The following is a 14,536-nucleotide window of genomic DNA, read 5'->3' as shown; positions in this document are numbered from 1 at the left end:
GTTTTTGCTTACTGAATTCCCATCCACTCTGCTACTTCAAGGAGAGAAATTCACCCTGAAAGCAGTCATTACATTTCAGGAGGGCCCAACACCAGAAACACTCGGGCATTATATGACATCCTGTAACAGGACCCCGTACATCTGGGAGATGTATGATGACCTAAGAAAGGATGTAACCATAGCATCTGAAAACACCAGCGTATGTCCACACGCTGTGCTCTACACAAAGGAATGATGGCAAGATTTCATGAAAGAAAGTCCTTTTCTAGTTTGTGAGTTAGATGATGGAAATAGCTGTTGTTTTTCAGTTATTGTATTAGACTTGTGAGGCTCAGACAGTTCCATGTATTTACCTTTTCTAACAGGAAACATTTATACCACATTGTTCTCGTAGTTTTGTATTTTGTTACCAGCAAATAAAGTTTTTTCTCCAACAGAATGCATTAATTATTTTAAATGCTATATTTAACCTAGTTTTTAAATAAGTTATAGCAGTTTGATTACTAGGTTTAAGAGTGTGATCATGAGAAAAAATATCCAATGCTGGTTAATATCTCTCAATGTTTTTACAGTAAAGAAAGTGGCTGGTTGAGCTTTAGCAACTTTTGGTAATATCTTTAAAATGATAGCGGCACAAACGTTTGATACCACTTTTGTTGGATTTGAAGAAGGTCGGGGGGCAACTTCACTGACACAGTGCAGTCCTGTCCTCTGTTTGCTCTTTGTTAGCTCACATCTCCAAAAAGTCCTCACAATCAGAAACGTCCCGCAGAGCTGTGATCAGGATCCTCCCTCAGAGGGACACTCACCTGTCCTGTGCAGCTTGATTTCGGATTTCCAGGTGATATCCAGCAGTCTGCGCTGACGGTCGATCTCTTCCTCGTACTGGACGATCGTTTTTTCAAACTCCAAGAATATTTGTTCAGCAGCAGCAGTTAGTCGCTCGTTGATAAACTCTCTCAGATACTGAACTGAAGGCATTGTTACTGACACAGCTCACATAAAACAACACAACAGAAGAGTCTCTGCTCAGTCACACAGGAGGAAAGCTAACGGCATTAGCGCCTTTCTTTTGTTTACTTCCGCCTGGTGTCACGTGATAAAGCTCCGCCAGAGCGGGACTGTTAACGCACCTCTCTCTCTCTCTTATCAATAAATGTAAAGTATTACAGAGAGCTCGGTGAGTCTGTGCAAAGCCGCTAACACCACAGTGATGTGCTGACTCTTTTCGGTCCCACACTCTCGGCTCAGTTCACACACGCGCCTTTCCTTTCTTTATTTCCGCTTGGTGTCACACGGTTGTTGTTCCGGCAGAGAGCATTTACCTTTAACTGTTCCGCTGTCGAAGATTCCTCTCTGTTTCAAATCAGTTTCCAGCTGAAAACAATTTTTTTTCTACATCCACGGAAAACAAGAAAATCGCAGATATTATCATTTGAATTTTAAGCTTTCTGTTTTGAAATTATCTGAATACGTTTCTTATATTGAACTTTAACATGATTCCTATAAAAAGAGTTACAGTTTGGATCTGGTGAGCTCAGAACAAACAAACAAAAAATGTGCTTTCTAATTTCTAATATTTTTTAAAATATATAAAGTTTGATTAAAAACTTACAAAGTAATGCCAGAATAAGTTATTAATTAACTAATATTATTGTTTGACTGGCCACAAATTAATTTTTATTATATTCAGTTGTTAAACATTTGGCATATTGTTTATTAAATTAGACCCTCTGGTCACCACCAACTCCCTCACAGGGAAATCTTCAAAACTCCTCCGTAGACCCACCCAGAAGATGGATAAACCCAGCATTTCATGAACACTGTGATGGAGACCTTTGGTTTGTGTAATGTTATAAATACTTGGATACTGCTCAGAGGCTCCGGACTTTTACATAAAGATATTATAGTGAGTCCTGTAGAAAGTTATATATTTACAAATATATGATCCTCTCTGATTACTGTGGTATGAATGACTCTGAATTACTTTATGGTAAATAACACGCTACTGGCAAAAAACAGTGAAAGAATTCCAGATCACAAGTTTGTAGTTAAACATACAAGTGACGACCTTTGACCTTCCTCAGGTTTTATTTACTCTTCATGCAGCTGAGTACATTCAGTGCACATTCTTATCTCTCGCCTCAGTCTTGAATCCTCCTCATCTGATTCATCACTGACCCAACCAGCAAAGGCATCTGCAACCAAGAGCTTGATCCACATAGCTGGCAATAAAGCAAATTTGTTCCTGGTGGGTGTTGGACTCTGCGCTCTGCAGATATGAGGAAACAGTGACAGGAAACAGAGCTCAGCAAGAGGAGGAGCTACAGCAGTGAATATGAAAGGCTTCATTTAGGAGCTGAAGAGCTGCTGTGTTCTCTCTATTGTTCATTCAGTCCAAGAGAAAATCATGTTGCTGCTTTTCATTTGGATGATGATCGTCTCCTTTCAGACTGGTGAGTCATCAAAAGATGGAGTGAGATGTAAAAGGAGATGATGGACATGACAATATTTGGATGTTGTTTGAATTGATTCACTTTTTATAAACTAAGTTTAAAGATGCAGAAACATGATGGTGAAATATGTCTTTGTTGTTTTCAGGATCCTCTGAGGATTTACTGACACCATCTAAAGATGTAGTGATGAGTTTGGAAGGAGACACTGTGACTCTCTCCTGCAAATATTCAGGTTATGTTCAGAACCTTTTCTGGTACCATCAGAAGTCTGGTTCACATCCACAGCTTCTCATAGCAGAACATTCAGAGGAAACAGAAAAGCTGAAGTTTAGAAAAGATCAAGACAAAAGTGAGTTTTATCTGGAGATCTCCTCTGCTGCAGTGTCTGACTCTGCTGTGTACTACTGTGCTCTGCAGCCCACAGTGACAGGAAACAGCAAAACTCTGTACAAAAACCTTTGGAGCAAAGACAACAGAATACTCCACAACATCCACTAGAGGGAGCCACACACTGTTAAACTGTCACCTGTAGGTCTGAATTCTCTGTTCTTATGATTAAACAAAGTCTTATCTATAACTCGTTATGTTACATTTTATTACTGTTGTTTGATTTTTGTTTCTTACATTATGTATAATATGAAGAATTGTTTTATGAAAGTTTTATATTATAGATATTATTTTGCTGTTTTTCTGGACCCTCTGAAAAACACTTTTACACAACAAAGGTGTCGACGCCTCTCATGTAGTTGTTGTGTTTTCTGGGACTGTGCTGATGTGTCCTCCATGATTAAACACAGCTGCCGTCGTCAGAGCCGTGCACCACTTTGTGTTATCCAGAGAACTTCAGGGTTGTCCCGGTTTCTGTGCTACGAAGGTGGTTCACTTCTCACCAGGACAAATCACCAAAGAAACCTGTGCTGTGAACTAACCTGCCACACAAAAGGTTCAGTTCCACATTAGAGATCAACAGGTATGACATCACCACCCACTGACCAATCAATTCTCCAGGAAACAGGTCATCATTCCTGGAAGATCCTTTGGACCTCCGTGCAACAGCAGGAAGGTCCAAAGTTTTTTCTTTAATATTGAGTCCTTCAGTTTCCCTGGTGAGCATCAGGAAGAAGTAATAAATAATCCAGATTTTTATTTATTGATTTTTTGCTTTGGTAAGAAACAAACTTACAATAAATGTGTTGCTTCATTGGCATTAATGTCTGATGCTGAAACAGGAAACCTGCTCTGTACTTGCTGCCTTCATATCAAATCTGTAGTAAAGTTTTATTCTATTTTTATATTGAATCTTTCCTCTGAAGCTGCAGCTGGTCTGCATGTGAGAGGATCAAAGCTCAGGAGCTGCTTATGTTCTGAGTTCTGAGCTTTTCCACTGATTCTTTTATTTGAAGCATCAAACAGCTTCTCTGGAATCTGTTCTATGAGTGCAAGCTGTAACTGACAACATCTTGTTATACTTCAGTCTAATCTGCTGTTGCTGTTTCACTCTCCTGGAAACTCACATGAAGATCACCTGTTCTATCGATCACATTCATCTCACTTTGATTTGAGATAAACTGAAGAGATTTCCAGACTTTTCTGTCAGTCAGCTTTAATCTTTAAATGGATCCAGTTGACAGCCACAGCTGTAATGTGCAGCTGTGACCTTAGAAACAGAGCAGTGAGAGCGCACAGATGAAATTATTAACTAGAATTCAAAGTTTACTGTGAGTTAAATCAGCAGATTCACTGAAACATTTCCTGCAGGATTCATTTCTCGCCTTTTTAACATCAGTCTTGCAGTTGCTGGTTTAGTTTTATGTTCTTCATAGATGTTTAATCACCATTCAATAACATCTCTGGATTAGGTGACACTCATAGGGATCATTTTCAATAAGAGTCATGTGATCCATGAACCTTTCAGATTGGTCAGATGCTGCCATCATCATGCAGGGTAAACCCTGGTTTCACTTCATGAGTTTATAACAAGCTTCATGTGATGGTTTATCCTGATCACCAGTGTTAAAGTAAGATCATGGAAAGATGTCCTGGGTGTGCTGAAGGTTTGGAGTACAGCGCCCTCTTCAGCTCGCTTTGCATTGATGAGCATGAGCAGAGGGAGACCTCGGGGCTGAAGCTTTCTGCTGATTGCTGCTCTGTGTTGCAGTTTTTCTTGGTTTTATTCAGTTTGTGTGTTTGTTGATGTTTTCATGCACTGACGTGTGTCATTAGCTGTGCAGTGACTGAATAAAGCAGAACAGTCCCAGAAGTGCATCTGATTCCTTCGTGTGCTTCATCAGTTTCTCTCATGCTTAGTGTGCTGCAGCTGTTTTTGGTCACTAGTTTGCAGCATCAAAGGTTTTTTCCACATATAAGATTTTAAGCACATTTAGTAAAAGCCTGCTGCTGTTTGGACACAGAAGACTAGGATGTAAGAAGTCAGGATTGTGTGAGGAAGCTTTATCTTTGCTTTCCTTTACAGTTCATGCTGTAGGCTAACTAAGGGGCTATTTTTAAAGGCTCTCAAAATTGTGGGGAGAAAAATTTTTTAGACACATCTGCATATTTTTTAGACACATGCTGACATATTGCATCGGTGTGTGGTTCTCCAGCTGCACCACAGCACACAGAAAGGCACTCCAGAGGGTCATCAATATGGCCCAAAAAATCATTGGACATCCTCTTCCCTCCCTGAAGGACCTCTACAGCACTCGCTGTCTCAAGAGGGCACGCAGCATCCTACGGGACGGTACACACCCAGGACACCGGGTGTTTAAGCTGCTGCCGTCCGGCAGGAGGTTCAGGCTGCTGAGGTCCCGAACAAACAGACTCAAGGAGAAGCTTTTACAACAGGGCAACAGCCCTGATCAATGCAGATAGCTGACCTGATTGGCTACCTCCCTGGACTTTTTTAGGGGGGAGGTAACAATGTTTAAAACAATAATAATATTTATATTTATAACAAGGTGCAATAATAATTAATGTGCAATAATAACAGTGTGCAATACAAATACACTTATTCTTCTTTTTTTTATTACTAAGTTATTATACTGTGTTGTGTTGTTTGTGTTGCGTTGTGATGTGTCGTGTCGTGTTGTGTTGTGTTATATGTAGTGCCGACGTAGGACAGTTTTCCAATTTCATTGTACTATGTATGACTGTGCAATGACAATAAAGAGTTATCTTATCTTATCTTATCTTATTTGTAGACAATGAGCTGAAGATGGAAAAGTGGTCGTAAGAGTTAGAAATGACAGTTTGTCTGTTTTGCTTTTAAGAGACAAAATCTGCTCAGGAAGTTAATCCCACATAAGAAAGGCCAAAACGTGAGAACCACTGAGAGTCATCCAGCATCAAGCTGAGAACCTGCTGCTCAAACATGTTTCAGTCAGACTGTGTGCAGGATGCAGCTCTGCAGGCTCCTCCTCCAGTCTGACCTTCTTGATGATGATGATGATGATGATGACTGCAGCATCACTGTCAAAGCTTCATCAGCCTGAATGGAAACAGAGCTCAGCAAGAGGAGGAGCTACAGCAGTGAATATGAAAGGCTTCATTTAGGAGCTGAAGAGCTGCTGTGTTCTCTCTATTGTTCATTCAGTCCAAGAGAAAATCATGTTGCTGCTTTTCATTTGGATGATGATCGTCTCCTTTCAGACTGGTGAGTCATCAAAAGATGGAGTGAGATGTAAAAGGAGATGATGGACATGACAATATTTGGATGTTGTTTGAATTGATTCACTTTTTATAAACTAAGTTTAAAGATACAGACACATGATGGTGAAATATGTCTTTGTTGTTTTCAGGATCCTCTGAGGATTTACTGACACCATCTAAAGATGTAGTGATGAGTTTGGAAGGAGACACTGTGACTCTCTCCTGCAAATATTCAGGCTCTGACACTTTCTTCTTCTGGTACAAACAGAAACCTAATTCACATCCAGAGTTTCTCATCGCCTACTATTCAGGGAAAACAGAAAGGATGAAGTTTATACATGACGATCAAAAAAAGGAGTTTCATCTGGAGATCTCCTCTGCTGCAGTGTCTGACTCTGCTGTGTACTACTGTGCTCTGCAGCCCACAGTGACAGGAAACAGCAAAACTCTGTACAAAAACCTTTGGAGCAAAGACAACAGAATACTCCACAACATCCACTAGAGGGAGCCACACACTGTTAAACTTCTCTTGTTTGTTTCATTCAGATTCATTTGGCAACAGTGAGAAGGAAAGATTGCTTTTGTATCATGAAGAAACCTCCAGCAGAAACAGGCTCATCTGGGTGACCAATGAGAGGAAGACAGGACAAAGACCCACTGTGGAAGAGAGCCAGAGATGAATAATAACTACTGATTCAATGCAGAGAGTTGTGTAAACACATAGTGAGTGAAGAAGAAACACTGAGTGCATCATGGGAATCCTCCAGCAGCCTAAAGCTATTGTGAAGTAACTATAAGCCTCATCAATAATATAGTTTAATATAAGTGAAGCATTTAAATAAACTGCAAAGTAAGTTAAAGTAACATCGACGAGAGTTATTTCCTGTTGGATCACACACCAACAGGAAAAATGGGACCAACCAGGATTAGCTCGGAGTCTCTTAGTGGAGTTTGAGGACTTTCTCTCTTCCACCTTCAAGCTGGGAAGAATCCTTCTGCTGGAAGATTTTCATTTCCATGTGGCGGACAGTTCATGCCACGCTGCTTCTGTCTTCATCTCGTAGACTCTTTTAATCTAACCTAACATGTGACTGGGCCAACACACAGCGGTGGCCACACCCTGGCTCTGATTCTGTCGCTGGGTCAGGATATGGGACCAGTCTGTCGTGAGGACATTTTTATTAGTGATCATAAACATATTTTACTTGATCTCTTGTGACACTCTCACCACTAATTACTGACTGTGTGGTAAAATCATTTCCTTTAATCTACAAGCATTTAGGAATTGCTGAGCTAATTACACAGATAATAGAATCACTGCCGGTGTTGTGCCAAAAAAGTGTTTGCCTGCCAAACCTGATTTCCAGTGTTTTCATGTGTAATATATTTATGATAAATGGCCTGTATTTGTATAGTGCTTTACTCGTCCCTAAGGACCCCATTACACTACATCCAGTCATCCACACATTCACACACTGGTGATGGCAGCTACATTGTAGCCACAGCCACCCTGGGGCGCACTGACAGAGGCGAGGCTACCGGACACTGGCGCCACCGGGCCCTCTGACCACCACCAGTAGGCAACGGGTGAAGTGTCTTGCCCAAGGACACAACGACTGAGACTGTCCAAGCCGGGGCTCAAACCGGCAACCTTCTGATTACAAGACGAACTCCCAACTCTTGATCTGATACAGTGAATATCATCGTCTCTCCTCCATGTCCATGTGCACCAGTGTTTTCAGATATAGACTGCAATGACTTATTAAGTGGCGCCAGTGTCCGGCAGCCTCGCCTCTGTCAGTGCGCCGCAGGGTGGCTGTGGCTACAATGTAGCTGCCATCACCAGTGTGTGAATGTGTGGATGACTGGATGTGTAAAGTGCTTTGGGGTCCTTAGGGACGAGTAAAGCGCTACACAAAAACAGACCATTTACCATTTTTCAAGATGAGATCAGTTCCTAAGAGGAAACATAAATCCTTAGATCGCCTCTTCAACCATGATCTCCCACACCCCATAATGAGGAATCTTTTCACCCAGTTTCTTTAAAAAATCGGAAATACTAACTGAAATGAAACCCTCAACGAGTTCAGCTGATCTGAAGTCAAGTCAGGTGACTTCATGGTAAATGTAATAATAAAAGACAAATAAAAGAGAGAGTGTGAACATTGTGTGATTCCCGTGTGAAACTTTGTGATGTGAATATTGTGACTCTGAGGGAGCTTACATGGTTCTTATCTAATGGATGACTTCATCTACTGAAGATGGAAAGTATCAAGTCAGAATGTTTTTATCATCATTTATGAAGAAAATTAAAGGAGGATTCATCAGATGTGAGTAATTAACGTCCATCAGGTTAATCAGGAGTTTAAAGCCTCACTTCAGCCTCTACAAGATATTTATGCAGAAGTTCAACCAAACAGAAGACATCAGGTCCTGAGGTCACAGACTCAGACTATCACATTATCAGAGAGAAGCTCGAGTGTCTGTGACCTCTGCAGACCTGAACCTATGAAGAAAGACCGACTCTGAAAATATCAAAAGAAACCAGCTTCAAAATCAACAACCAACCTCCTCTACATGGACCACTGACTTCATTTCTTTACTTTGTAATATTTTGCCCTGTAAAACAATTAAAGACCACCTTAAATAACTTTGGTTATAAAAGAATCCCAAAGTGTGTGAACCACAGGAGGAGGAGTGACTGAGAGCAGGAGGAGGAGCAGAGATTCAGGGAGGAGCTGAGCTGTTACTGAACTATAGAAGAGAGAAAAACCTCCACATTCAACAGAGTTCAACACAAAACAAACTTTATGTTCCTCAACATGCTGTCATTACATCACTGTGTGTTTCCTCTGATTCTTCTCACTCTCACAGGTCTGCTCACCTACACAGGAAACTATGTTCAATTCAAATGATTCATTAACGTCAATTATTGATTGAAAAACGTTCTCTCTTCCTTCAGGTGTCACATGTGATCAGCTCACTCCAGTCAAAGATGAAGAGTCCAGTTTAGAAGGCAGCACAGTTACTCTGACCTACAAATACACCACAGGTGCTACTTATTTCTTCTGGTATCGACAACATCCAGGAAAAGCACCTGAGTTCCTGATCTCACACTCAACTTCAGGATCAGTAGGAACAGAAAATATTCCTGGACTGAAGATTGAAGTGGAGGGAAAAGAAATCAAGATGAGCATCTCCTCTGCTGCAGTGTCTGACTCTGCTGTGTACTACTGTGCTGTGAGGCCCACAGTGACAGGAAACAGCAAAACTCTGTACAAAAACCTTTGGAGCAAAGACAACAGAATACTCCACAACATCCACTAGAGGGAGCCACACACTGTTAAACCTCTGATTCTTGTGTCATTGGACTGATGACAAAGACAACAGAGAAATGAAGCAGTAAAGATCAGAGACAGAGACAGAGCTGCTGTGGAAGCACAAAACTATTTGATTGGCTGAGCTATTAAACTGGCCCCGCCCACTGAAGTTGAGCTCATCCAATGACATTATTTGTTGGTCATTGTGCTGCAGTGGAAGAACATTGTTCATGTGCTGTCTGTCTGGCTTTAATAACTCCAAAGACATGTTGCTGCACCTCTTTTTGCTTCTATCTCACATTATAGGTGAGTTTAAGAACAGGATTAAAGTTTAGTTGAAGCTGCTGCATTAAGCAGATATACAGACTGCATTTCACTACTTTTCTTCTTTCTTTTTCCAGGACTAACAGCTGGAGACTCAATCACTCCTCAACAACCTGAAGTCACTGAAACAGAAGGAGAATCTGTCAAACTCACATGTAGCTATGAGACAAGTGCAAGTGGTGCTTTACTTCACTGGTACAGACATGATTCTGACCTTCAGGCCCCTCAGTTTATACTCTACAAAGGAGTAGAATCACTGAGTGGTTTTGATTATATTCCTGATAAACATTATGGATCAAAAACATCTTCTACATCAACTAATCTGACCATAGCAGCCCTAACCCTGGCAGACACAGCTCTCTACTACTGTGCTCTACAAACACAGTGATACAAAGTGTAGAAGAGGCTGTACAAAAACCTGAACACAGATATCTGACTACTCTTCAAAGAGGAGGGAAGTGGTATTCAAAGCACAGCTTCATATCAGATGGATTCTGCTAATTCCTGTTTTATCAGAGTCACTGTGATTACAGCTGCTAATGAAACACTGTGGGAGGATTCACATGAGCAGCAAATCCACATCAACCACTAACCAACACTTTATATCAGCATCAACAGTCAAGAGGAAACATCGTCGCTGTCTGTGGTCCTGAAATGGAAAGAATCTGAAATGTAAATGTCGTGAAACTAAGGGGTTTCTGTGTCTCTGAGCCCAGGACACTCTGACAAAAGACATTCTTCATCTCCAGAATTTCACTTCCTGATTTAAGTTAACAATTCAGTATTAATTCTGACACACTGTGGCTTCTGATTCTGTGAAATGCTTCATCTTCAGCATCTTTACTGCGGCTTTCATTTATAAATCATGAAACAGACAAAAAAAACTTTAGAAAGAGCTTTTTATAAGAGCAGGGTGAAAATCTACAACTTCCTAGTTTCACTTCTAAATCCTGAACAATCGAAATTAGTTGAACACAAAACAGAAGAACAAAAAGTGATACATGCTTTCCACAAATAAAAGACTCGTGTTGTCAGTGAGCACTACAGGATTTCTCAGCTTCAATATCTCAGGTCACAATCCAAATATCCGAGGTAGAGTAAAAACAAGGGAAAAATCACACATAGATCAGAATATGACAGAATACAATGGAACCATTTCATACATCCAATTTTCCAACCAAGTACACACACAAACTTATCTGATGGCAGTAAAAGGAAAACAAAGGCAGTCTAAGTCTGGAGGGAAAGAAGCTGCTTTAAAAACTCAGAGTTGCCGAGCAACGTCTCCACTCGTACCTTTTTTATTTACATTGTTGTGACAGAAAACTGCAGCAAACTCACAGAAACAACAGGAAACACTTCGGTTCATATTACACACATTTTTCTTCCAGAGTCTGTGAGTGCTGGAAAACACAGATTTCATAATAAAACAGAACAAATGAACTTCTTTCTAGGGTCGGCTTTAACAAGATCTTATATCATAAAACACCAACTTAATTCAGTGACAGTCCGTACATCCAATGGTACACTGCACAAACAAACTTAACACAATTCAAACAAAAATGACTTTGTGTGAGATTCATCATGTTTCACTGGAGAATAAAAACGCTCATCATGAGAGTGCCACAGTGTGACACAGAAGCGACACCGAGTCTTCTAAAGTTGCGTCTCTGCTGCACATGAGAGAAAATAAAAGTAATAACATATAAAATTGTCACATTATGTTGATTAGTAGCTTGTAGGGCAGAGAAATGATCAGATTTCAGCCTTGAATTTGATTTTGGCTTCCTTCTATGAAATGATGATCGTGGAACAAAACTGAAACTGTGTGCTCGACAAACAGAACACAAAAGCACATCAAGCGCTTCCTGAATCACAGCTGTTCTCTGAAGGTTTCCTGAACTAGTCTGCACGAGTAACACTGTGTTAAAAGACACATATAACAAAACTGAGCTGTCCTGTACAGCAGAGGGGGAGGAGCTTGTCGTTCAGCATCATACTCTGTTGATTTGAAATACTTTGAATTTAATGGAAGAGACGTAATGAAGACGAAATCACGTGTGAAGAGTGCTTTAATCGCCTGAAAACAATCCACGAACTGCAACACGACTGACGCACAAAGGCTAAAAAAATAAAGAAATGGTTACTAACGTGAATTATCCGACATTGACTCGTCATGTCCACAATAAAGAAGGAGATACCTGCACTGCATGCAAAAGCACGCAGGGAAACGTGGAGGGAGGTCAGAGCTGTCGAATACGTTACTGAGAGTTTCATCTACATCCATCATGCAGGTACAGTGAATGCAGGGAAAGACTTTATATTTAGTTTTAAGTGGATACGCTTACATCAGGCTTGCACCATATCGGTCTGGAAAAGTGTTTTAAATTAGTTTGTTAATATATATATATTCTTTGGAATGTGGGTGAATAATATTAGGAATGTTGCATTATGGATGTAAAAGCAGTGTTATGTTTACATGCAGTAAATGCCTTTTGTCACTAAAATACATGAATAATCACAACAATTAATCATGATCACAATATTGATCAAAAAATCAGGAGAATTATTTTTGCCAGAATCGTGCGGTCCTAAATCGACTCACCAGTGCAAAAATCTCCACAACAAACAGTTTAGATCTTTTGTTAGTCATATGTTGATACTCACAGCACCGCGGCTGTTCTCCTCACTGCAAAAACAATAGTTTTAACTCAGCTGCATCTTAGTCACCTACACTAGCCAAATGCTTTTTAATGGCCAACAGTCGTTTCATATTTATTTTACTGTTTGTTTGAGATCTGCTGCTGAGAAAGATTCATTTTCAATTTTAGATTTACATGTTTGTTCGATCACGGCTGCAGAAATGAGGATTCACTCTGCTGCAGACGCAATCTTTGTTTTCATCATGAAGAGGAGTGAGTGTGTGTTAAAGTGGGAAACACATTAGTCGAAATCTTACACTTTTTCTTCACCTACTGTTTCTGCTTTTACACACATATATATAAAAAAACATAAATAACTGTAAAGTTAAAAATCAGACAAATGTTAGTTCCTAATACTGTTTTACCTTCATATGTTCACAGAATGAGATCATTCGTCATCTGAACTAAAGACATGTTAAGTGCCAGTATGGATATGGGACTCTACTTCCCGCCTCCTATTTTCCCATTTCTGAAACAGACGTGAGCATCTACAGTGTTCATACTAAGTGCTATCGTCTACAGGCTGCTGTTGAATAGCAGAATATCAGAAGACTACAAGTAAGCTATTAGGTTAGCGCCGGTTCACATCACTACATCTTAATATACATAAATCTGCATCATCACCGGTGAGAGCCGAGAACACGCAGAAAAACTGACATTTAAATTGCGATGTTTTTTTGTTTACCAGATTTCATTATTTCATCACATTTATGGAACATATATGAGCTTTTGAGATCAGTCATGACCTTAATTTCAGACTTTTAAAGACCTTTTATTGAGCAGCAGGAAGTGTGTAAAGCCAGCTCTGATTGTGAAAGCTTTACTGTTAACGAGTTCGATGCTTTTGTCAAGCTCGGCTTCATAAATACACCGTTCCCTGCTAAATATTCAGAACTAAAACTTTTTCCCTGCGTGAGTTTTCATGTGGACTACCAAACCACCTCTTTGGGTAAAACTTTTCCCACATACTTTGCAAGTGTACGGCTTCTCACCGGTGTGAATTCTCACGTGCACCAATAAAGTACATTTTTTAGTGAAACTTTTCCCACATGTTTTGCAAGAATACGGCTTCTCTCCTGAGTGGATTCTCATGTGGACCAACAAACTGCCCCTTTGAGTGAACGTTTTCCCGCACGTTGTGCAAAAAAATGGATTTTCACCTGTGTGCACCGCCTTGTGCTTTTTAAGTGCTAATAAGTAACAAAATCTTTCACCACAGGTGTTACAGGTATACGGTTTCTCACCCGAGTGGGTCCTCATGTGAACCAACAGACTACCGCCTTGAGTAAAACTTTTCCCACACGTTTCACAAAGATAGGGCTTCTCGCCTGTGTGGATTCTGTGATGTTCGTGTATTTTGTATTTATTCTTAAACAATTTTCCACAAACATTGCATGTTACCGACTTTTTACCAGTGTTACACTGACCCTCTGACGTGGGAGAGTCTTCTGCATCGGTACTGTGACTTCTGTTTGCACTATGTGCTGATCCTAAATCTACATAGTTACTTCCTCCCTGATCTTGACCCTCAGCTATCAGGAAGCTGTGAGAGAGGAGCTGCTCCCTGTCTGGTCCTGGTTCACCGTGGGCTCTTTCCTCATAAGCAGCAGTCACCATAAAGGTATCAATGTCCTCCTTCAGTGCAAGCTGCTGTCCCTCCTGACTGCTGTAGAAATCCTCCTGTTCATGTTTGATCTGGAGAGGCTCTGGTTCCCCGCGGTTCTCCTCATTACAGAGCTGCTGGTTAATGAGAAATTCCTCCTCCTTATAGACATGCTGCTGTTGGAGGCCTAGAGCGAAGCCAACATAAAGAAAACTGATGTGATGACAGGAAAACTCCTCTGAGCAATCATTAAAATAAACACACACAATGTTTCCGCTTCTTCTAAAAGTCTGGTCTGATGTGTAAAAAAAAAAGCTAAAAATCACGTCTGGAAAAAGGTTTATTTGTTTTTTTTGTGGGGATAAACTGTTTATTTTACAGCTTTACCTCAATAAACCCACACACAGGGTTAAAAAGGTAGTAAAGAGCTTCATAAAATTACATTTCTAATATATTAAAACTCAAAGAAACCTACAGAACCAA

At 40.3% G+C, this 14,536-nt stretch overlaps 2 protein-coding genes across 7 annotated transcripts in view; one reads left to right on the top strand and one right to left on the bottom strand.

Annotated features, from left to right (window-relative positions):
- LOC148097218 (uncharacterized) overlaps nucleotides 1–14,536 on the top strand; it is a 532,237-nt gene that overhangs the window by 219,295 nt on the left and 298,406 nt on the right. The gene's annotated exons all lie outside the window — the stretch shown is intronic.
- The window catches only part of LOC102781819 (uncharacterized), a 32,678-nt gene that overhangs the window by 7,065 nt on the left and 11,077 nt on the right, over nucleotides 1–14,536 (bottom strand). For 2 of the 3 annotated variants that reach the window (XM_087831927.1, XM_087831926.1), the window contains one exon: nucleotides 10,933–14,240. In XM_087831927.1, the coding sequence (XP_087688053.1) occupies nucleotides 13,345–14,240 (896 nt within the window). In that variant the 3' untranslated portion in view covers nucleotides 10,933–13,344. Of the gene's footprint in view, nucleotides 1–809; nucleotides 943–3,174; nucleotides 3,192–10,932; nucleotides 14,241–14,536 lie in introns of those variants that run through there. The other variant, XM_087831925.1, reaches the window with a different exon arrangement.

Source organism: Neolamprologus brichardi, chromosome 18 (genome assembly GCF_056152115.1).
Source record: "Neolamprologus brichardi isolate AB-2024 chromosome 18, ASM5615211v1, whole genome shotgun sequence".
NCBI lineage: Eukaryota > Metazoa > Chordata > Actinopteri > Cichliformes > Cichlidae > Neolamprologus > Neolamprologus brichardi.
The sequence above is the reverse complement of the archived record's forward strand: the minus strand, read 5'-3'. Positions and strand labels throughout refer to the sequence as shown.